General features: G+C 35.5%; 2 protein-coding genes across 7 annotated transcripts; one reads left to right on the top strand and one right to left on the bottom strand.

The window, feature by feature from the left end:
• Positions 1-302: 302 nt before the first annotated feature.
• On the top strand, positions 303-6589 carry TMS1 (serine incorporator TMS1). Of its 6 annotated transcripts, none has more exons than XM_046614305.2 (11): positions 303-509; positions 1322-1486; positions 1576-1760; positions 2428-2637; positions 2758-2842; positions 2920-3103; positions 3180-3350; positions 4361-4399; positions 5130-5280; positions 5759-5910; positions 6009-6589. In XM_046614305.2, the coding sequence occupies exons 1-10, from the start codon at positions 483-485 to the stop codon at positions 5898-5900; spliced, it is 1359 nt and encodes a 452-aa protein (XP_046470261.1). In that variant the 5' UTR covers positions 303-482; the 3' UTR covers positions 5901-5910; positions 6009-6589. The 6 variants fall into 6 exon arrangements, with proteins under 6 accessions (XP_046470261.1, XP_046470260.1, XP_046470262.1 ...); XM_046614304.2 differs by having other exon boundaries at positions 5118-5280; XM_046614306.2 differs by having other exon boundaries at positions 304-509; positions 5133-5280.
• Positions 6563-23957, bottom strand: LOC124213225 (nose resistant to fluoxetine protein 6). Its single transcript, XM_046614295.2, has 12 exons — positions 23204-23957; positions 12413-12568; positions 11877-12097; positions 10977-11185; positions 10185-10440; positions 9945-10105; positions 9668-9836; positions 9357-9550; positions 9090-9219; positions 8804-8996; positions 8220-8365; positions 6563-8131 (listed from the first exon to the last, which is right to left on the bottom strand). Exons 1-12 carry the CDS (start codon positions 23505-23507, stop codon positions 7973-7975), a joined length of 2298 nt encoding a protein of 765 aa, XP_046470251.1. The 5' UTR covers positions 23508-23957; the 3' UTR covers positions 6563-7972.
• Positions 23958-24920: the final 963 nt, after the last annotated feature.

Below are 24920 nucleotides of genomic sequence, written 5' to 3'. Positions count from 1 at the left end.
AATGAGATTCACGTCTACATAGCATGGCCAATGCGCTATCCAATTAGCTGCAATTCAGCATAAGATGGCCGCTGCACGCAGCTAATCCACTGATCCGACGATCAAAATTGCTATAGCACACGGCCAATCAGGTTCAATTCAATTCAAGATGGCCGCCGCATACAGTCATCCGATTCGAGTATCTGGCACACGATAGATAAAGGCAGAGCCTTTCACAAACTCTATAAGTATGACAAAGATGTTTGACATTGACAGTACTGAATTTCAGTGAACGTAGCCTCTATATCCTCACTATGTTCAATTTACACCATACTAGCGCCATCTAGTAACTGGGAGGAATTATATGCAGAAGTACATGTCTAGCACTGATTTTGTGTTATTCGATATCGACAGTCTCGTTGTGAAATTGTGCGTTTGCCTGAAATCTTGGGACAGTGAAAATTAATAATTCCAAGGCATAAGTGGATTTGTGAAAGTCAAAAATGGGTCTTGTGTGCTCAACGGCGCAGGTAAGAATGTTGATATGCATTTCGATTTGTCTTGCGATATATTTTTCCCTCACCTGATGACTCAGGATAACAATCGGATTATGTTAATTACGAAGAATTCTATCCAGCCACTCATATGATATTTGTAATTACACACGAAGATTCTATATGAAAGAAGTGTGTATTCAAAATTTTGTCTGAGAATGTAATATATTTATGATATTTATGACCTATTGATTTGGTTGTCTGCTAGAGATAATCGTCATTTCTTTCAACGTTTGTATCCCAAACTCATTCACAAATTTTAATTACGTCGAAATTTCTAATTGTTGGGTGAATAAATAAATATTTAAATATATTGATATTAATAATAGCATCAACAATGATAATAAATATACGTCCCTGCCCTATTTCTACTTTTCTTTGTCAAATTTAATCCTCTGCTGCTGAGGAAAATTTATAGTATTTAAAGACAAAAAACATCACAAAGCTACTTCACTTACTCCTTATCTCTTATCTCCATTTTTGTATTCAATAACAAAGTCAGCTTGTTCAATAAGTTGTTCTTTCATTTTTATTGTTATAATAAGAATATAAAATTGCGCACATTAGTAATAAATTCAATGTGATATTTTTTTTCCTTACAAATTATTTTCAAAGGGCTATGCTTGTGAAAATATAAATAAATGAATAAATATCTGTTGTGTGTACAGATTTTACAGTTATTTGAATTACTTTTGTATTTCCGGTCACATATTTCATGTATTGTGAATTGATGAATAAATGAATAATTCCATCGATGTACGCAGAATTATTACTTATTCCTATTTTAGCTTGCCTGCCTTTGCGGCAGTACGGCATGCAGCTTTTGCTGCTCGCAGTGCCCGACATGCCGGAACAGCACCAGCACTCGCATCATGTATGCTCTAATGCTGTTATTGGGTACGATTGCAGCCTGCATTACCCTTTCTCCAGGACTCCAATCAGCTCTGGCAAAGGTAAGCTGTAGTGAAATTGTTCAAATTTTAATTTTAAGTGGCTAGAACGAATAAATAAGTAGTTGATTTTTTTTTTCAATCATTTTCAGGTTCCGTTCTGCACCAACAGCTCATCTTATGTTCCAACTGGTTTCAAATTTGACTGCAAGGATGTTGTTGGCTTTCTCGCCGTCTACCGGATGTGCTTCATTCTCACACTCTTTTTCCTTCTGATGTCCCTTATCATGATTAGAGTTAAAAGTTCCAAAGATCCGAGAGCCCCGATTCAAAACGGGTATGTAATAATCACTTGGTTTAAGGATAAATCAGCCAGACCATTTGAATCGAAAGATAGGAAAAGATTTTTTTTTTCAAGTTAAAAAATCGTCAGCATTGATATTTGCGCCAATATAGTGAACTCAAATGAAACAACATCCCTATTACGTGACAGAAATGAGTTTACAGAAATTCGAATAACACGTCCTGGAATATTTTTATTTGCTTTTGATGTCTGGGCTTCCTTTGTTCACTATAAAAATCTCTGAAAATTGATTTAAAAAGTTTCACAGATACTCATCTCCAGAGTGAATAAAAATAGATTTGTGTAATTAGGTTAAACGAGCACAATAGATGTTTGTCCGCAATTAAATCTGCATGTTATAACTGCACTGTAATGTAGGATTGAATGATCTTAAATGTTTTTCTGAAAATCTGTAGGAATGTAGTTGGTTTAGTAACCAAACTTACTTATAAATTGTCGATATCTTAGCTTGTGTTATTCGAATTTGTTTCTATTATATAGTAGAGATGTTGCTTCATTCGTATTTAGTATCATTGTCGTAAAAAAACATTGCTGAAGGATTTTTTTTTCTCTTTTCCTAACTACTGATTTATCCTCAAGTTTTAATGGCTTCTCCACATCGCAAAATTTCAACATGGATAGTTTAACATGTTTGTTTCAGTTTTTGGGCTATTAAGTATCTCATTGTAATCGGTGGGATCATAGGCGCCTTCTTCATCCCAGAAGGATCGTTTGGAATAACTTGGATGTACTTTGGAATGATCGGTGGATTTCTATTTATCATTATCCAGCTGATTCTAATTGTTGATTTCGCTCATTCTTGGGCAGATGCTTGGGTCACAAATTATCACGAAACCGAATCGAAGGGCTGGTGAGTTTAGGTCACATCATTTCCCTATTATTTTCGTTTCCGTTACATTGTAATTAACGAACTTCGAAGTATTTAACCTTTCGAAGTTCAACTGCTCCCTAACAGAAAGACATTTTTTAGGTATGCTGCACTGTTGGGATCTACTTTTCTGTCTTACGCAGGAGTAATAACCGGAGTTACTTTGCTATTCGTTTATTTCACAATAGTGAGTCCATTTACGAATCGTGAAATTCATAGACACAACTTGCATTAGATGGTTATCCTGTTGTTTATTCGTTTCAGCCTGGCGGTTGCGAACTGAACAAGTTTTTCATATCGTTCAACTTAATTCTGTGCGTCATAGCCAGTGCCGTTTCCATCCTACCAAGTGTTCAAGATAAACTACCCAACAGCGGTCTCCTTCAATCTTCCGTCGTTAGTCTCTACGTAATTTATCTTACATGGAGCGGCATTTCAAACAGCCCAGGTAGATTTGGTTGCCTAGAATGAATATATAATATCTGGATGTGTCGAGGGTGCTAAATGAAGAAAATCATTCACAGATTCCGAATGCAATTATCGATTTAGTTCGAAAGATCCGAAGTTCGATAAGGAGAGTATCATCAGCTTGGTGATATGGATGTGTTGCGTTCTGTACAGTTCACTTCGTACAGCTTCAAAATCGTCAAGGCTCACCATGTCTGAGAATGTAATGGCCAAAGATAATGGTGCTGGTAAGTATCAAGCGTGTTACTTAGTAACTGTATGAGTTCATACTGCATTTTCTCAAACTAATCCCTATTTCATCATGTTATCACTTTATCACCGTTTCATTACCCATTTCCTGTTCTTTAATGAAACCTATTCTAAAGTTAACATATTGAAGAAGCGTGCAATATTTACCAAATTCGAAAAAGCCTTGTCAAAACGTAGCATTATGAATGATAACTATTGAGAATATCATCAACATGGAGTCTACATCCTGAAAAAGCTCAGAAAGCCCCGAATTTCAATAGGACTTTTGTTACCGAATTTCAGTAGACATCTCTTAGGGACTTCCGAAAGTGTACGCGGGGAATTCCATGTGGTTCACATAGTGTCGCACGGTCACCATTGCGAATTTTGTTGTAACTTCAGCAGGTGGTAGTACTCGTAAATGCAACTACCTGTATTTTTTGTTTCTCGATATCACTTACCGCTCTAAAGTTAAAAAAACATAAACTTAGAAATTTCAGAATATTGCCGAAATTTCTATGTGAAATTACGAAACTTCTAAAACCTTGCAGGAAATGGTATCTTTATTACCTTGGAAGTGAAAATTATTAACTGATGTTACGACACAATTCATTGTGTCACATTTCTCCAAGTGCTCTGAAAAATCGAAAGACGTTACAGAGAATTCAGGAAAAAATTAGAAAAATTTTGAGAAACGAAGAATGCTTTTTTGGCAGGGTCTTCACTTACAGTGCTTTGAAATTTTGTCGTGGCTCGAGGTTTCGCCACATTTGAATAATACGCACCAAAGTGTGTGTGTTTTTATTTATTATTATTTATATTAATTAAAACTTGCAAAATTGTTTCATAGTTACCTAGCTTCTTCACTTCTAGAACAGAATTAACAGCAAGCAGAAGTGATTTGAATTACACAATTTGCACTTTGTTATTCATAATATGTTCTGCCAGATTTGTCCGATATTCTCACCCATAAATCAAATCTCAATTTTTTTTTCTCTCTTCCATGCAGTTTGGAATCAAAGAGACCAATCTCTAGTCGGCAATGAAGGTACGCACACACATACACAGTTCAAAGTTGTTTGCTTAAGTTGCCAAAATGGGGCTTAAAATTAGAACCATTGTCATCTACGTTCATTATCATTTGCTCATTCACATCTGCTTACATAGCTTAGATGCTTAAATTAATCGTAATCGTAGTTTTGATTTCCTCATATTATTGTTATTATCATTAATGGTACTATTGTTAGTCCTATTATCACATCCGTGATGTTATATGCATAATCTGTTGTAGGGTGTGCCTGCCTTCAGTAGTTTTTTACTAATTATAGATGTAGTTTTGTTGTTATTTTTTAGTCACACAACGGCTTGAATAGTTTGTCATCATTATGAAATAATATTTTTGAACTTCCCCGTGGTATTGTCCAGTTGTAAGACCATTGTAAAACTTTGGAGCAAGGTTATGAATATTGTATTGATTCTGTAAAACTGCGAGTGATCAAGTCAGATGTTATTAAATAATCAATTGTGTGTTGGATAGTCGAATATGCGACGTGTTTCTCGCTTTTTGTGTTTGTTAGACTTTTTGTTTTTGCCTCAAGTTCTTTAAATCAAAATTGTTTTCATAAAAATCGACAAATGTACCAAATTTATAAGAATGATAGTTGCGCAAAAAATGTGTGTACGATTTATAAATTCAGTGTGACAAATTTTAGAACCAAAGGCTTTTACTTGTTACTGCTTCCATACTTCATGGTAATTGTGATCAGATTATGTCCCAGTAGAAGGTCCTTCTGGAGATCACGAAGAGGGTGGAGAAGCCAAAGTATGGGACAATGAAGAAGACTGCATTGCCTATAACTGGAGTTTCTTCCACTTCATGTTTGCCCTGTCGACTCTTTATGTCATGATGACGCTCACCAACTGGTATAAGTAAGTACGACTGGCAATGTTCACGTTATTCTGTTTCAAACCAAATTCACTTCGGTCTGAGCAAACCTCATCGAGAAATGTGGCGCTGTGCGCAGCGCGGTTTCTCCGCTCGCCGCTAGGTGTCACCTTTCTCATGAAACAAGTAAAAGTGAATATGGATGGTTATCACAAATAACTGATGCAAGAATCTAAAATTTACAGGACTTGGGATTGCGATATTCGGCGCTCAAAATGGCCATATCTCATTTTTTCTCACAATGAAATCTCGAAAACAATTAAATAAGTTTGAAATGCACAGCGTTTTATGATTATCAAGCTAACCAAGAGAGATACCATTTTATAAAGAAAAAAAAGCTTTAACGACAAAAGATTTTGATCGTACTCGATAGTACTAACAGTAATTGAATTGGTTTGTAAGGTGATGAAAAAGAGAACGAAAACTGTTGTTTCTAATTTACACGACTTATTTCTTTCACAGGCCTAATTCAGACCTGTCTCTGTTAAACGCAAACGCGGCTTCGATGTGGGTGAAGATAATTTCGTCTTGGCTCTGCCTCGGGCTTTATGTCTGGTCTTTGATAGCCCCAGTTATTCTGCCTGACCGTGAATTTTCATATTAACGCGAATATGGTGAGTGCATTGCGAATTGCAAAATTATCTTAATTTTTTGCTTTTCTTTCCTTCTTATGGCATTCGATGAAACATTTTTGTCTCTGTGTTCTTTTTAGTTCGTCATGAATCTCGGTCGGAATACCAGAAGCCTGCCCACCTAAGATTACATCTGATTGTGAGTAAAATAAGATATTAACTAAGTTTATGGGTACATAAATAACGTTCGAAAAATCTACTACATGTAGGATCCGATAATTGATCACGGATCAGATTTATTACGTACATATGTATATGCTATATTCCTATATTATATCATATTCTTGTTCTTAGCTGATATTACTTCCGCGTTATAATTACATTAAAACCCACTTTTTGTAATTATTAATATTCTTACTCGGATCAGTCACTTTTTCTTATACTTTACCCTTATGTAATAATAGAAACTTTTTATTAAAATTTTATTATGTTTTAATAAAAATCGGTCCGAATTTAATTTCACGCGTATTTCTTTCAATATACGCTGGTACATGTATATATAAATATATTATGTATTACCGACATGTAGGGAAAAATACATTATATAAATATACAATAAATTTGTAATTAACAATTGTTGTTAACAATTAATATACTTTTATATTATTATGTATTGTGTATTATAAAGAGTACATCTGCGCGTGTATATATTTTGATATTATTTTGAGTTTTTTTTTAAGACGGCACGAATTACAATGTTTTTTTTTTCAATAATATACGTATTGGAGCACACATATATTTATTTTTTCTTCTTGCAACATTCGATTTTGAAAATACACTAAAAATGTAGAGGGCAGCATTTATAAAAAAGATACTTTATTTTTTATCATTTCAACATAATACAATATAACTTATGAATTATAAAACATATCACTTAACATTTTTTTTTTTTATAATTTCCAATACACAAAGAACCTGATGATAATTGAATAGAAGTAAAAAATTAAGCGTTACCTCTAAATTCCTATCTATGTTGTCGTGTTGCAAAAATACGTATAATGTACATGCATATTTCGTATTTCTCAAAATTATTATCACATTAAAAAACTCTAAATCCAAATTACTTTCATTTTTAAACTTTGTCTTCGCTTAAGGAATTTTTGTCGATTAGATTTTTTGTTTCATCCTTCATCTCTAATTGGCGGAAGATACGTATAAATTTTTTTAATTAAAAAAAAGTATTGATTAGAAGGGATGGTGATAAGAAAAGTTTATTATTGATCAGTCTTGGAAGCGTCGCTACAACTTGTATCGCAGCCAATAACTTGCTAAACCCGGATTTATTATCTAATAACTATTTACAAATGAATGTTTAGTAGATATGAATATATATATATATATGTGTGTGTGTATGTGTGTGTGTGTGTGTGTATATATATATGTATGACACTTACGGCACTTGTGGTGTAACTCCCGAACGAATCGGAAGTCCATAATTTCCTTTGGAGGAAAACTTGATTGTAACTGTTCGAATGCAAGTAAAAAGTTTCAGGAAAATCAAAGGTGTCGCAATTCAAAAAATTTTAGAATTGTGTGGTTGGAAAAATTTTCAAAAATTTTTTTCAGAAAGCTTGGACTTATTGACACATTTTATACTTGTATCATTTTTTGAAAAGAATGAAAGCTCTTGAAGATGGAGCCAGTTGTAAAAAGTCTGTTTCGAAAAAGTTGAAAAATCGGAAAATTCATAAAATCGACACAGGTGGCCTAATCGAAAAACGGCCGAACACGTGTTCTTTTTTTTCGATAGACGAATTGAGAATAAAATTGACACCAAGATCGGCGTCAGTGACCTTCACCGATTAGGTGAAATGGTGTGGAATACCTCATATATATATATATATAAACATGTATTCGGTGAGTATGTTAATCTTGTATCACATGTACATTGTACATGATTGAAACAAGCATGCGATGGATTTTTTTTATAAACTCAGGCTATCCGAACTGGATAATAATAATGTTAATAAAATACGTAACACTACGTACCTATATTTACAAGTTTCAAAATGGGATTAAAAATCGTTACTTTTATCATCACATGTTACTCAGATTTCGATTTTTCATTCCCCGTCGGTTCAGTCGCTACAGGCATTTTCGGTTTTCGCAGTAAATGATTCTTTATGTTTTGGAACGGCGTCTCGAACAGCAGCGTTAAAATAACTGATGAAATAAGGATCCATGTCAGCTCCTTGACGTTCAACTATTGGACAATTATGGTCAGTAAATAAATTTGATTTCTAATCAAGTTGTCTTCTGCATTTTTACAAAAATTCCAACAATCTACCCACCAATGTACCAATAAATCCGTAATATTCCGCGCCTCGTTTCATTCCGACATTGTAGAAGAACACTGGAAACTGCGTAAGATAAATGGCGTAGCTAAGTCTCGTGCAGATAAGGAATCCCCTCCAGGCAAATATTCGGCTCAGTATTCCTGAAATACAAGTAATAATTAAATTAAATAATCAGCTTAACGTTGACACGCTTTATTGGCTGTTTTTGATTCATCAGGACGATTTTTGAGTTCCAATAAATCGCGAGATCCCGGTTTGACGGCCTGATAAATAGGTGAGAGAAAATTTTGAAACATTGACTCAGAAAGCATTTGAAATGATTGAGTTTTTTTTACGTTGCACTCGTGCATTGTTCTATGAAATTCAGAACTGGAATTATCGGCTATTATGCCTTGAAACACAAGTAAGTTTTTTGAGACTGGCCACCCTTCCGTCGAAATGGTTTCGAAAAACCTGAAATAATTCCCAGAAAATTTAAGCTTTTCTGAATACGTCGGTGTTTGGAGAATTGAAAGCCATCGATAATTACGGTAACTACAAGCCCTCAATCAAGGTAGAACCACGAATTTATTACTCACCATTTGAGTTACCGGTGTGAGACAAAAACGCTATCCAAGAGAAAAGTATGCACCAACCAATCGGCGAAAAGGCGTTGTAAACAGCGCCGTGGATCGGATTATAGATGTAATTGATTGACCCCATCGGGGCTGGGCCAACAAACGCTGCGACAAACATTAGAGTGGAGACCAACCATCCGACGTTCACGAAAATCTGGAGAACGAAAAAAAGTATTATTTATTGTTTTGAGTTATCTGTTTCTTCTTGGAAAAGATTAATTTGGTACAATCACGCCGTCCAACTTACAGGGTTTAATTTGTAGTCTTTCGGGAAAGTCCTGAGTAAGTATCCCGTCAAAACTCCAATGATGTAGACGGTGAGTCTATGAGTTGGTAAAATGTACGAGTGGTTTGCTGTGTCGAACAACTGTTTTATTCTGTAAAGGTGATTAAAGATCAAGATAATACAACATTGCTCATTAAAATCTGTATGAAATCCGAATGACGATTTTCGAATGTATAAATACAGGGCAGGATTCAACCCGAGAGCTAATTCTGCGTAATTCATACTTACGAAGTGCCGAAGAAAACGTAGTTGTTTAGTTGCCTGTCGTATGTGACCTTGTAACGAAGCATGGTCGAGAGTACAGCGAGAACAGTGAGTACAACGGTGCCGATTTTAGGTCTTTTCCAAAGAAGGAAAACTATTAACGGCGACGCAGCGAATAGTTGAGTATCGATTCCCAAGTGGTGCGTGTGCGTTAGGCACTGGAAAATTTATGAAAATTCGGATTATTTCACATATTGGAATGATTAACATCTCCTAAATATGATTAGCAACACTCTAACACCTCATTTTATATTTATACATATCAATATACTCACCATATTTTCAAATCCAAAGTAGTTGTGCACGAAGAGGAAATTTCTCCACCAAGTCTTCTTGCATATGTCAGCGTGATGTGTTACAACGAGATTCCACTGGGGACCGGAACCCATGAACGGCATCACGAATGTACAGAAGATTATCAACGCCCCCAAAGTGGGCACTAGTCTGAAACGAAACACATCGCAGAAATTACTTGATGGCGGGATATTGGTTTTGCGGCACATCACAGCGCTCGGTATGATTTTCTTCATTAACAACCAAAACCATATTTACCTGAGAATTCTGGAAAGGTACTCTCGCTTAATGTCCAGTGCCCCGGTTCTGTTAAGTCGCCCAACGAAGGAATAAGTCGTCAGAAGTCCCGACAGCATGATGAACGGATCGGTATAAAGACTTGCAGCGCGGCCAATCACTGTCCAAGGTTTACCGAGATACTGCAATCGGCAATTTCATTGTTAATTTGAGAACTGATCGCTTCATCTAACCACGAGGTACTGACGATTTTCCGCATACCTCCGCCATTTCCGTTCTGTTGATATATGGGTTGAAGAACATTGCCATACTCTTGTGGGCCACGATCAACATCAAGGCATTCAGTGCCCGGACCCCGTGTAGCGAGGCGATGTCTCCCTCGCCTCTCTCAAGTGATATCAACTTGTTGAAATTTCGTTTCAGCGAGAACGACAGCAACAATTCACTCGCCGAAAGTTCGTAGTGGTCGTAGACGGAAGCAACGACTGCCAGAGCGATCACGCCCATGAAAAAGCAGCTGTAGAAATTCAAGGTCAGTATACTTCGCTGTGTACCGGTAAAATACGCCACATTGGACGTTCCGTATCAACCCTAATTGGTCACTTGGGGTGAATATCACCCCAAACATTATACACGTTACCTTAACTTTACCGATGTTTTACAATATTTAAACGATCAATTTTGATTAGGCAAGCTGAGAGAGCTTTTTCTACGATGCTTAAACAATACCTATGTATACATTTTTTTTTAGATTTTTAGAACTCATTTTCGAAACAGAATATCACTTTTTTGGACGGTGTGACCGTTATGCCGTTCTACTAAAGTGTAACCAAATAAATAGGGTGAAAAAAACGTCCTTTTCCAACTACTATTTAACACTTCATCAACTCAGCATGAGAAAAGAGGAGTGTGATCGCTTGCACAGAGCTTTGCGAAACCTCATATTCGTATAATCGAGCTAAAACCGGGGCTGAAACAATCAGCTGATTGTTCTGCACGACGCCATTTTGTTTCAGCCTCGTGAATAGTTCGTATCCAATTCATTATACATACCTAGCAACAATCATTTCCATCGGATACGAATCTTTTCGTCGTCTTTGACACATCTCGGAGTCAACGCGGACGCTTATTTTGAGCCCGGTTTGCGCCGTATGTTTAGCTATCGCGTGCCGCAACGATACTTCCACGTCTTGCGGTGAACACGACGCTGGCGTGCAGACGGCCCAATTCACAGTACTGAATCGGGGTACACGATGTCCAGGCTGAAAACATGCCCATATTTCTATCTACATTGCATGTTTCTGGACCATTACTGAGTACACGGAGAGGAGTCTCGGGTGTAGCGGTCAGTGTTATAGGTTAGAATATTTTAATTCAAGGTTTTGGTAAACTCCTGGCCAGCCATCATCAGAAATTAGCGTCTTGAATTGGAAGCAAGAGGCGAAGACTTGGCGCCAATTCGAACACCTCACGCGAAATTAAAATCACATTAGTTTCTCATGATAGCTGGTCAGACGTCAGTCAAAACTATAAATAAGAACATTCTACTCTAATTCTGAATGCTAAACCCGCGGCTCTTTTCCGCATACTTTTATCAATATGGAATATGATTCGGGTAAATTTTTACTGAAAATTGGTACAATTTATTCCCCCATCCTCCTAAGAAACGAATAGCGTCGTTATTCGCTCGATAGCTATAATTGAGTATAATAGAAACAACCCGGGAAGTTGTAGTAAGTGTGCCGATCAGCCCACAAACAACAAACAAACGAAATACATTAAGCCTGATGTGTAATTAGAATGACGAAAAGTTCCTGATGTAAATGTATGATGACGAGGTGGGACATTGCAATTGAAAAGTCTGTTATAGGCTCTTTCGCTATCATAACGATATTCTCGAAGAGTCCAATCATTCATGCGTTGTATTCTAATACGATAATTTAGTCGACTCACGTCGGTTAAGTTGCTGTTGAATGCATAGTGGGAATGTAGGAGTCTGTGAAGATGCTTAAGGTCCGGCCGTGAATCGTCCATGTCCAACTTAAGGTATGCAAGACAGTATTGACCTTGAATTCCTTCGCTTCCTTGGACGCCAACACACTCGTCAAAGTCCCCGAACTGATTGACATTCCCGTTCAGGAGTCCCGAGGGTATTTTAGCCGTCGCGTCGAACACTGAAGAAGGGAAAAGTCACAAAATCACTATCGTTCCAAAGTAGAATATTCATAAAGATTTGAGTTTCGTGCCATTTTGGGACTGTTCTGATGCATGACGTTTACTGGAGGGAACCGACGTAATTCACGCAATCGTATGATTTCCAAATCTCGCTAAATTTTACCTATGCATACATCAGATACGTTTTTTATTCACGTCATTCGTTATTCATTCTTTTTTCGATTCTGAATCATCGGTTGATTTCACACAATCTTCGATGATATAACCAAAATTTAATGTCAAATATATTCATACTTGCAGATCAACAAACTTACTCTTTAACGCCCATAAGCTCAACTTGTTTAGTTCTCGCTTGAAAATGTTCGAATCCCGGCGACATTCCGCACTGACTGGTCCCGTTCCAGGAAGATAAGCGGGAATCAGTTCAAGAAGATTCCCGGACTCTCTGTCGATTTCCTCGGCGAAATTTTCTGAAATACCGAGACAAAAATCAACACCTACATTTTTTGAATTTTGATTATGATATTCACACGTAAATTTATTTTCTCTACTGAAATTGAAAATCTGTTTAACGGATGTGCCATTCTCTAAGACTTTCAATCGGACAGGTTGTTTTTAGAATTTCAGATAAATACCTATGGCTCACGTTGTTACATATACTGTAAGAATTGCGGCTATCGAAATCATTGCTTTTTTTGTTTACCTCTTATTGTGATTAGTTGATAGTATTGCCGTGAATTTAAATAATCATAAAAATTCGTATGACGTTGCGTGTAGTAACTGCGTAAAAAATTGCAGAACTCGTTATGTAATTAATACCGCGTTGCAGAAATAATTTGATGTAAACGTTAAATTTGAATAACAAATTCATGTCGTAGCTCGACGAGAAGATTAATCGTGTTTAATGGATAATTAACAAAATGTTGGATATTATCAAACATGAGTAATTATTGTGACAAGAACGAAACTTTGAATTTGTGTCAAGTGTACAACGTACGTCCAAGCGGCATAACATTTTCAGCGGGTCTTACCAGCATATCGAAAACACGAAGTTAGCATATTTTTTCGACGCGTCGTAAAGATAAGTATGTAATTTTTGAAAAACAAGATGCGGCGTGAAGATAGTCGTAATCGCTTCCGTGTTCAGTGTGAAACATCATCTGACAACGATGTTTGCAGGATCGAAGAAGATATTAGCTGTATTTAACGTACTTCTCTATTGTTCTTCAATTCGTTGACCCTTGTTTTTCCCCACTCACGAATTTTTTTTGCGTATTTTCAAAGTATGTTTTGCTTCTGTTTCAATTTCCATTTTCATATTAATATATTTACAATTAGTTGAAAAATTAGTGGCGTAGGACAGGAAAGATTTCGTCAGAACTTTCGTATTCCAAAACTTGGCAAATCAGCGAGTGGGTATATAATGTAGTTGGGCCTGGGGAGCTGGGCATGCGTTTAGCATTGAAACGATCATTTCGTCATATTATAATACGATGATCAACTGTTACACGCGTATCATTTTCGTCCCACTTTCATATTTGCCAATTTTGTAAGCCGCCGCTTTAAATTCATCCAAAACCACGTGCGTTCTAAATTAATGAGTAATTACCTTATGAATCAAGAATTCATCAGCTTACATAATTTATAAGAATAATCGTTGATTATTCTCGATCTAAGTCAATAAGCTAATGTGACAGATAATTAACTTTTTTTTTTTTGTTTTTTGGCTTAGTTGTTTCATTCGACTTTTCGACTTTTATATTTGTGTTTTTCACTCCCGATGTGTTTTTCAAACGTCATGTTCGATTTTTATCTATTTATCGGCACCGCCCACGGCGTGACAAAAATTCCCGAACTAAATCCTGAATTAAAAACAAGAGTAATATTTATTATATCGATGCGTGTAATATGGATAAACAATTTTAAAACCGTCGTACTATTACTTGCCGCTTTTTATAGTACAGAAATAATAATACTAAATAAAAATAATAATAATAATAATAATATAACGAATACTAGTAATAAAAATAACAATAAGACACTACCATTCAATAAGTCCGTGAAAAATTTGATTATTCCAAAACCGTGTGACCCGAATAGCCAACGGGCCAGAGGCTACGATGAATGTAGCATAAAAGTTGAAAGTATCAATGATCAAATATGATTACCCATGCCGAAATATCTGTTGTTGGAAAAAACCAAGTCATAAAAAGTTTTCTACATCTGCAAATGTCTGTTTAAATATAAGCAAGATAATTATATTTCTAATTAACGATCGATCGATTCTGATTCATCAAGACTGCAGGACTTTCCATTAGATGCTTTCGGATTTTTTACTCCTATGCAGAATCCTTGAGATACGGTTCTATCAGACGTGTTCGGTGATTCCCGGCAATTTGTCGACACACTTTCAAGCAAAGTGCTTTCTTCCGTTCGGTTATTAATAAACGGTCAGCGCAGATTATACTTTATTTAGTACCGAAATTTGTGTAGATGGAAAACACCGATTAGCGCATTGATTAAGATAAATAAAGATACTAGAAATTTTTCGTCTGGTATTTTTTGAACACATAGTGTAAAATGTATTAAAAATTTGTGTACAGTGTTTACGTTTATCCAGAATCCTGAATTGCACTCAAAATTCTTTTTGTATAGGTATAATAAAAGAACACTTTCATCAGGATTTCCCTCGGGTTTAATTTTCGGCTTACCGAAAATATATTAGTACAGAGAAGAAAATTTATTTCGCATTCGACTGTTAAACTCAAGGTAAAATCTGTGAGTGTGGTCATAATTTTCAGGCAAATGATGATATTGCAATCCAGTGATATATGAACATAGTGCTTCGACGATAGAAAATAAATAAACGGTAAAATTTTATTACGATATGAACAAAAATACAAGAATTCCATTCAATAGCAGATAATATTGAATCTTTTTATGGTGGTGAATTAGGAGGAGTGGTTCGTCCCTAAACTTCGCTTATGCTAGTCACTCGATTTCAATTCAAGTTATTCGGTATTGATTTAAATAACTTGATTTCAATTTAAGCGATTTGATTAGAATGAAAATAATTTCATAAAAAATAAGGTGATTTGATTTTATTTAAAGTTATTTCTTCTTAATTAAAATTTGTTCATTGGAATCCATGCAGTTTTGAAATCAGACGTGGGTTCAGAGCATTCCTTAACGATCGGTCACTCGGGAATGTTTAAATCGAGTCATTGGAACGAATGTCCGAAACAAGTTTCCAAGATTTCCAATTCACCTCCTACAATTATCAGGCTGGGACAAAACTGCATCAATTTTTTGTCTCTCGACTGCAGCGAGATGGATACCTGGCACGGTATTCGCCTGTCCAAATCCTAGCCGTCCCTAGGCGTTTGAATATACCTGTTACACCGGGTCAGACGTGTTTGGTTAGGAGGGGGAATAAAACTACTTTCGATATTTCAACATGCGGAGCTGTTTCCAAAGGAATGATATTTACTTTCATTGCTTTAAATACGGGACACGTCGATGACATGCTACAAGGCCATGGAGTCTGGTATCAAACGCATAGGTACGCTTATACCTTATGGCAATCAGGTCGCGATCAAACAAGGCCATATATCTTTATCGTTATTCCATAATTACCTCAAAATCCTTGTCTCCTCGAATCTAAGTCACGATAATATCTCCACTCACATAATATGAATGTAAAGAAAAAAAGTCGTCATGCATTGTGCACGGATTTATTATTTCTTTGATGACCTCTTTCACTTGTCGTGTTTTCAGCGGAATCGCAATAATAATAAATTTCTACGAGGGATGTTTAACGACCAGTTTCTGTACTAGCAGATGAATTGATGGCACAAGTTTGGAGTATGTGTATTATATCTGTGGCTGACAGGCGTAACCGAATAAGTCCATTTTTTGGAAAAAACGAGTTTATGCCGGATTTTTGAACTTTGTTATCCATATTTTATTTTAAGATATATAATTGTCGACATTTGTTTATCTGAATGGAAATATAGTGGTTTTGCTAAACCAAATAAGTCCATTTTCCCGGCATAACCGAATAAGTGGAATTGTTTCAGTTTGGCAGCGAAAAAATAATGACTCCATTGTCTTAATGATATTGCTACATTCGATTTTCTATAAAATAGAATGGCTTCCAATAGTAATTAATTCTGGAACCGATTTTCCCGATGCGGCAGAGTATCTGTAACTTAAAATCGCGATTTCTTACTTATTCGGTTATGTCTGTCTGCCACAGATATACTCTGAGGGCTCAAGATACAGATTGGCTCTATCGTTCAAAAACACCTTGCCAGTTGATCTTTCTTTTATAATAATATTCTATTTTCACATTAGACTGATTATGAAACTCAAACTTCAGCCACATTCAATTAATGCATTCAGAGAAGTCGAGATTTAAAATTTCATTAGTCTAATGGTAAATTCATAGCTAAAATTGATCGTCGATTAACCAATATTCGTATCAAAAACTAAGAGACTTATCTCATTTTTCTTTTCAGACAACTTAGGCACGAAATCGAACACAGAAAATGTTCATACTGTAGCAAATCAAACTCATAGAGCGTTTCGTCTCGCACGAGTAAATGTACTGACCAGATCACCTATCTAATTAGAGAAAAAAAAATGTCGAAAAAATAAGATATTCGACTGATACTGAACTGATATTCGAAGCTTTCAATTGCAAATAAACTCATTCGTAAACACCGAAATTATTTGAAAGGCAGGCCGTATGTTATACAATTTTTGATGATTTGAAATATCGTAACAAATCATGAGACCATTGATTTTATTAAAGAAATGCGTAAGATCGAAAGCGATCCGTCTTCGATGAAGAGGTTAGGAAATCGATATTACGAAATTCGGCAAAATCGTGACGTATCAAGAGATGGAGAAAATACTTTATAGACGGTTATTTCCGGGAATAATTCAATTCGCTCAGCTTCATTTTACAATTAAGTAATTAAGTACAGTTAACAAGTTATTAAGTTAAAGTATAATGCTTCTACACGACTAAAATATTTACAGTGTGCATTCACTTGGTTTGAAGTCCATCATTCTAATCTGGTGATTTGAAGTCGAATGCCGTTTATTCTACTATAATGAATTAGACCATTAAAAGAAAAGAGAAATGTATTTAAATTTATTGCTGCGAGCTTATACAATAATTCAACGGTATAATAATGTCTTCTTCTTCCAACTTTTCTTCTTGTTCTCATATTATAAAAATTGATATTTAATTAGTTTTTTTATCCTGGTCCTTGAGCTAAATCCGGATGATCACGAGATGTAAGTGAAATCTAATAGCGCGAAGCTGTATTTGTTTCTACTCTTGAGATACGTATCAAAGTGCAATGAGTAGCGAGAAACTGCACATGGGACATACGTGAAGTTGTTCACCTCGAGTAGCGATTAGAAGAGTCACCGGTGGCCAATGAACGTGGAGTCTGAAGTGAGTAGCTATGCGGTTTGAAATGAAAGTAAACACGAAACGACGTTTATGCAGCCGTTGCATAATCCACCTTCGTTTCTAGCTTCGCTTGTATGGCTTACCAATTAGCCGACCGAGAGCCTCGCCTCTGCTAATCGACCCATACGCGTCGTTTTGAACACCTGAATACTGAAAAAGTATTCATTAACAGAAAAGACATAGTTGCACCTTTCGTGTGCTCGATGATTTTTTGACCAAGACATGTTTTTCTTCTTCAATTCAAGTCATTTTATTTCATCATTCAACTTCTTTTGATCTCAACTCAAGTTGTTTCATTGAAATCCAAGAGTTTTGAGTTAAGTTTAAGTAATGAAACAAATCTTAATTCCGAAAAGAATCTGTATTAAAACCTATATATTCATACTGAACAGTTAACTCTACTTTTGCCGCAGGAGTTTTACGCACCGTCGATCATTATTTACCTACTGAATATATTAACATAATTTATCGTAATTGATACTCTATTGCTAAAAAAAAAAAAAAAAAACTCGTCAACTATAAATGGAAGTTTGACTATTTTTAGCGGCACATTTTACTTTACCGATCATTCAAGTATGTTGTCTTTATTAGTTTTTCTTATTCTCGGTTTAAATCTCTCATAGATTCTCCTATCAGAAGCAGCTCAAATAGTTTTCAGGTATTTAATTGTTCTGTTGAAACACAGAGTGACTTCATCGAGGGGTTTAGACATTTGGCAAAATTTTTTCGAGAACGATGCGTAATTACTTCGCAGACTAACTATATATTTTCAAACACCAATCGTTTTCTACGTTTCTCACTACAAAACACATTTGTTCAAATTTCTCACCGTAATTTTACAAATATTGTCATCAAGATGTATCTTCGGCGTCTGACATTGTTTTGACACTTTCACCCGATTTCAAAGCGCAACAAGCGAAAGGAACGAGGAACTTATCACTCGAGCAGGTTGGCTTACAGCTACGTTCACCTCGTGCCGTTCGAAGCTCGAGAATCTCGGCTCTTTACGCAATAGATTGCGTACAGTTGCTAGTCCGGTTTTATTAAAATTGTTCGACTCTTGATCGAAGAGAATCTAATATGTATCTGGGGCAACTCTTAGGCCAAATGTTGTAAGAGAAAAAATTACTTTGCTAATTTGATACGAAAAGTTTTCTCCAAAAATCTCACTTACCCTAATTTATTACGAATTGGGTATTTGCATGATTTTTATATTTCTTAACTTTTAATGTTTTTCGATTCTATAAATTTTTTTAGAATTTTTGAAAAAAAAATATTTTGTTTTTGTTTATAAATATTTAAATAATTTAATAAATAAAAGTGGTCCTAAATCACATAAGAGTCACGTGACATAAAACGGAATGTGATTGGTTTGACGTCATTGTGCTGCTACTGGCGCGTTTATTTGAATCCACAAAGAGTAATGTACAATATTTTCTAGCGCTAAAAAAATTTTAAGTAAGTTTTTTAAACTTTAAGTTTGATACATTGTATAATTAATGTCAGACTTCGGTGAAAATAATTAAAATAGAAATCAATTTTTGTGTGGTGTTTTTTTTTTTTTAACTCACACGGATAATTGTGTGGAGGTTATGATCACGTCAATGTTATTATACTAAGAATGTTAAGCAAGCATTAGTTTAAGTATTTTCACAAGTTGGTACTATACACCAACAAAAATCGTTTTTTAATGACATATTAAATAATTTAATAACTTTAGTTTATAATAAACAGCACTATCAGACGTTCTTTTCATCAATCACAACACAGAGCAACAGCTGATTACACGTACGGCGTGCTTACAGGAGAACTTGGCGCTAAAAATTTCAAAAAAATTCAGCATTGTGACGTCACATACGCGAGATGGAGCTACTTATTCATTTAAATATTGCCTTTTTTTTATTTATTAAATTATTTAAATACTTATAAACAAAAACAAAATATTTTTTTTTACAAAAATTCTAAAAAAATTTATAGAATCGAAAAACATCAAAAGTTAAGAAATATAAAAATCATGCAAATACCCAATTAGCGAATATCCAAGATGCTTTCGTATCAAGAAAAAAAAGTTTCAGCCATTAATAATAGAATGGATGTTTTAATACGTTTGAAGTCGCGGATGAATAATATCGACAGTGAAGTTTATGTACTTGTATAATATTGACTTGTGGTAAATATTGAAGATTTACATTTACTCTTAAGATGCAATTATGCAAAGAATCCGAGACGTGTAACGCATAACTAAATTTGCAATACGTTAACTATATCCGTATTGCTTGTCAAGATTCATGAAGAGGTATATACCTGTATTATATGTATATGGTGTTTTGTTGGTGTTTACTTTATTGTGCTTACGCTTACGGATAACGTCAGCGTTCGACTTTATAATATTTTATACACATGTGCATGTTAGTTTAAGAATATTACTATGTTGGGGAAATGCTACGCAGGATTTTACTTGCACAACGTATTTTAAAACATGACGCATTTTCACGGATCTTTCACGTCGAGTATTGATTCATTGCATCAACTTGTTTTACCGGTTAAATTACGACGATAGGTTCCTGTGTGCGTATCAACGGGATTGAATGAAAATTCTAATTTGACTGCTATTTCGATTCAAGTGTGCTCGTAGGTAAAGCAACATGGGGTTGCACTGAGCGATCAGCTGATCACTTCACCCTCGGTTTTAGATAAATTATGCTCGTATTAAGCGGACGGAAAATTTCGTACAAGTCGTTGAATGTTTTTGTCTTTTTTTTTTTTTTTTATGCCACATCGAGTTGATCAGTGGAATATACATTTAAGTAGAAAACGCTTTTATAACGAATACGAGCCGGTACATAACGTGTTACAGTTATATTTTAACTGCAATAGGACGTATTTACATATCTTGGTTCCTAATAAGGTGGGGATTTCCTTGCAAATTTGTATTTGGCAGGTATATGAACTACACCGGTACGTTAACCTTTTTCGAAGATGAATAGAAAAAAAATTTGAAGCCTCGAGGCATGCATCGTGAATAACAAAATGTGAATGTGAATATGATTGCGATGGTATCCAAGTCTGTGGTGCCTGCACGAAGTGAGGAAGGCATTTGACATTGACTTGTGAATGGGAGGAAGAGGAGAGGAGAGAATCGAAAGTAGACACGCACGCGCTGAGGCTGCAAGCCGTGGTGAAGCAGCAAGGTCTTCGTGAGTACGAACCTGGTTATTCTTTAGCCTGTGACAAATTCGTTCAGTTCTCATTGTTAATTAACAGTGAGCACAGGACAGGCAGGCTGCCATTATTAAGTATGCACATTAATTTATTCACGCACGGATGCGACGAGGCTGCAGAGGCAGTAGCCTTGCGCTAACGTTTGCTGAATAATTCAAGGCAAGGAAAATCGTATACAATGACTGTGTAACCAACCATTAGTTAGCGGTATAATATACATCTCAGCACGTGTTTTTCGTTCTATTATTATACCCTAAGTTGGTCTCCGCGGTTGTTAAAAGTTGCAGTTTCTGGGCGAAGGTTACTGGACGTCAAGATTACTCGTTGCAAGATCCCCGGTGGGATATTCTAATTTGTTTTTAAGCATTTGTTCACGCGAAATGGTAAAAAAATATGAAGTCGATAAGAATCTCGCGTATGAACTTCAAAATTAACATAAGATAATATCAACGTTTCTTCACCTCCTTTTCCAAAGGATCAAAAAATTTCCCGTTAAAATTATATCACTGTCAAATTTGAAGGAAGGTCTTTTCTTCTATTATGTTTAAATCTTCTCGACTAAATACCGTTTGATCGAATGGTGTTGCAATAAACTTTATGTCGATGAAGTAACTTGATGAATTTTTTACGAGTCACTAAAACTATGACTCACAACGATTTGCAATTCGCGAAAAATTACTACATACATTCAAACTGTAGCGTGGTAGTGGGAAGCGGGGCAAAATGAGATTCTAGGGCAAATGGAAATACTTGGGGTAAAATGGCATACCTGCTTTGGTCAAAATGGAATGCTTGGAGCGAAACGGAACATTTGGGTCGAAATAAAATACTTGGATCGAAATGGGATACTTCAATCAAAATGGGATACTTGGGTCAAAATAGAAAACTTGGGGCAAAATGGGATGCTCTGGTAAGAATGGGATACTTGGGTCAAAGTAGAATACTTGATGCGAAATGGGATACTTCGGTCAAAATCGGATACTTTGGTCAAAGTAAAATACTTGAGGTCAAATGGGATACTTGAGGCAAAATAGGATGTTTGAAACAAAACAGGACATTAGGCGCTAAAATTCGGAACCAACATTCATAGAAAATTGAGTGGTTTCCTTTTTTTCCGTTTTCAATATTTTTTCTGACGATGCTTTCCATATTGCCTGTAAGATTTTTATCAGATTAAGAAAATTCTGAAAACTGTGACCATGTATAGGATACTTTACAGCAACGATATTTGCAACATTATGATGCGTTTATCTAGAATCTGGATATATCGCAACAATATGCCTCAGCGATTTCTGAAATGGTATGTCAGCGAAGCGGCAACAGTTAATTTATACGTTGAGTTATATATACATTCGGGCTAATGTATATTATTTTGTAATTCCTTTCGAACCACACGCATCATTTCACCATCTATAACACGGTTTCACAAAATCACGTGTATATATATATATATGTACATATCGGCGTGTGTGTAAAATCTCTGCAGATAATCAAATCGAGGGAATGTCTATTCGCAGTCTTTCGGATTGAATTAATAACATTTCCAAATTATATCCAAGCGATATCAACAGGTGTATTAATTAATAATAGTAAATCGTAAAGACGGAAAAAATAGTCAAGACAGAAATTTTTACGCCCGAATTGAGCACCGTATTTGACCCAAAATACTTTCCCTAATGAATTAGGTATTCGGCCATTTAAAGCATGTAAATTGTAACGATAAGGCAATTTTTTTATGCACTTAAAATCGAAATAGAAAGCAATTTTGAGCTGTTTAAATTAGTCTGACGATGCGAATTAAGAAACTTTGAAAATTTCTTGCACAAACTTTGAATATTCTTATTGTTCCTGACTCACAGGGCGTAAAAAAACTAAGTTTGAAATTAAGAAAATCAAGTTAGTCTGACGTACAAGACCCTGTGATTCTGAATTAGATAAGTATCGTATCACGTAGGTGATAAGTGACCAATCACCTTCCAGAAAAGAATATAATATATAGTTGAAACTCTTCTATCACGAAATGAATTGGAAAATTTTCGGCCGTCAACGATGTTCCAATAATTCTTTAATTGGTCAAATATTATTCCTCAGCAAATGACAACTCATCGTTTATAAATGCGATCGAGGACTGCGACGAGAAATATATCATATAATTACCACAATGGTCGTTATAACACAATTCGACCCTAATTACCAATCGGCACTTTTAGACGGCGAGCCTCTTCGCCGCGTTGCTTAACAAAATTCCTGAAACTCTCACAACTAATAAATCGATTACCCGTTTACATGGTGTTCGAAAGTTTTCGGTCTCCACTCGATCGAAATTTTCCTCGCATTCCTAGGTCGAAAACAAGGGTGAATAAAGATCTTCAATTATATTAGTATCACGGCTTACCGTAGAAAGTGTTCGTGTGCAATGTTTCCGTTGAATTGATGATCCAAACACGATCTTGCTGCGCGGGCTGTTGATTGGCCGCAGTGTGATTACCGAGATGATCGATGAGTTCAGCTAGCGTATAATTATCGGAATTTTCAGTTTTATTCAACGACAAAGCCTCGAGTATCTCTTCGTCCTTAAGACCGTTCAGCTTGACCGATTTAATTAAATCAACGGTCTTTGGTGTCGCGATTACAGCCACGCCATGAAGCAATTGAACTGCAACGATAACCGTCACTACCAATCGCTCCATCATCGCCATAGATTTTAAATATCTATATATCTGTATATATTTATTTCTCCGTGAATTCTCGTTTTCGTTTACAATTTTTTTTTTTTTTTTGTTTTTTCTTCTTTCTATTATTCTTTATTTTATTCAGTCATCAGAATTAAACTTGGATACGAAATATTTTACCTCCTCGGCTTTTTTTCTTATTTCACGTTAAGAATAGCAATAATAATGATAATAATAACAATATTATTATTTTTAGTATTAAAATTTGTTCCCCTCCGCAGCGATAATTACGACTGCGGATATATATTATTTTACTGGTACAGCAGAGGGTTTAAACAATAACGGCAGCGACGCGCGACACTGTTGGCGATAAAAAAAAAAAAAAAAAATTCCGAAAAATCTTCGAGGGTCACTTTTGAACGGTTGTAGAATGTGCGGAGTGCGAGTACTGAGTGATCGCGTTGACCGCCGATCGAACCTTGCCTCTGGAAATGACCGGCCGGCTCTCTTGTAGAGGGGTGTCAGATCCCCCACCCTTGATGAAAATCCAACCATCTAGACGATCACAAGGTCTTCCAGTCCCCATGCACTGTTGAAACGGATGTCGTAGGTATCCACGTTCAGAAAACTACCTCATCATGGAATATGTGAAATGAAATTATTCGTTTTTACTTTCCCCTTGCACGGTAAAACCAACGACATAAAATTAGAAAATAAAACAATAATACGGAAGAGAATGTCGCAGAAGGAAAATATTGATATTTCTAATCAATTTTGTGACACTAAGCTTGACTGACGATCGAAGAACAATTTCTTCGAATCATTTTTTACATTATTTATTAGTTATATTTCGTTATGTTAATTCGATTGATGTGATAACTGAAATTATTTTCAATTGTATGAAAAGAAATTAGCTCCGTGCTTTCCAAAAAAGAAAAAGAAAAAAAACTAGCAAATGTTTTCCTCAGTTTTCAGATTTTTTATAATACCTGGAGTGATAACGTTGGATATTTTTCTTTTTCTTTTTAATTTTTATACATGTGTAAGATTGCACCGATTGTTTTTCAAACTGTAGAATAAGTAAATGACGCAGTTCTCACGCAGTTGCTTCATCGTGAGGTTTTGTTTCTCCTTTTTTCTTCTTCTTCTTCCCATTCCCGTGAAATTCGATCAATCATTATTAATCAGCAGTTTCAACTCTATAACCGCGTATTAGTGTATCATATTTACTTGTATGACGTACTTATATACGTACAGATAGGTAAAGTATAATTCACTTTTTGGAAATTGACTATCCAATCGTTAGGAAACAATTCATTTGTAATCATGAAGCGGATGACAAGCGAAATTTTCTAACATGTCTGCATATCTGTGGAAACGGATTTGTATTATATATAATTTCCTGAATACCTCGTACATGTATATTCAATGAACGTCTAT

The sequence above is a fragment of the Neodiprion pinetum genome, chromosome 2 (genome assembly GCF_021155775.2).
Source record: "Neodiprion pinetum isolate iyNeoPine1 chromosome 2, iyNeoPine1.2, whole genome shotgun sequence".
Taxonomy (NCBI): Eukaryota; Metazoa; Arthropoda; class Insecta; order Hymenoptera; family Diprionidae; genus Neodiprion; species Neodiprion pinetum.
The sequence above is the reverse complement of the archived record's forward strand: the minus strand, read 5'-3'. Positions and strand labels throughout refer to the sequence as shown.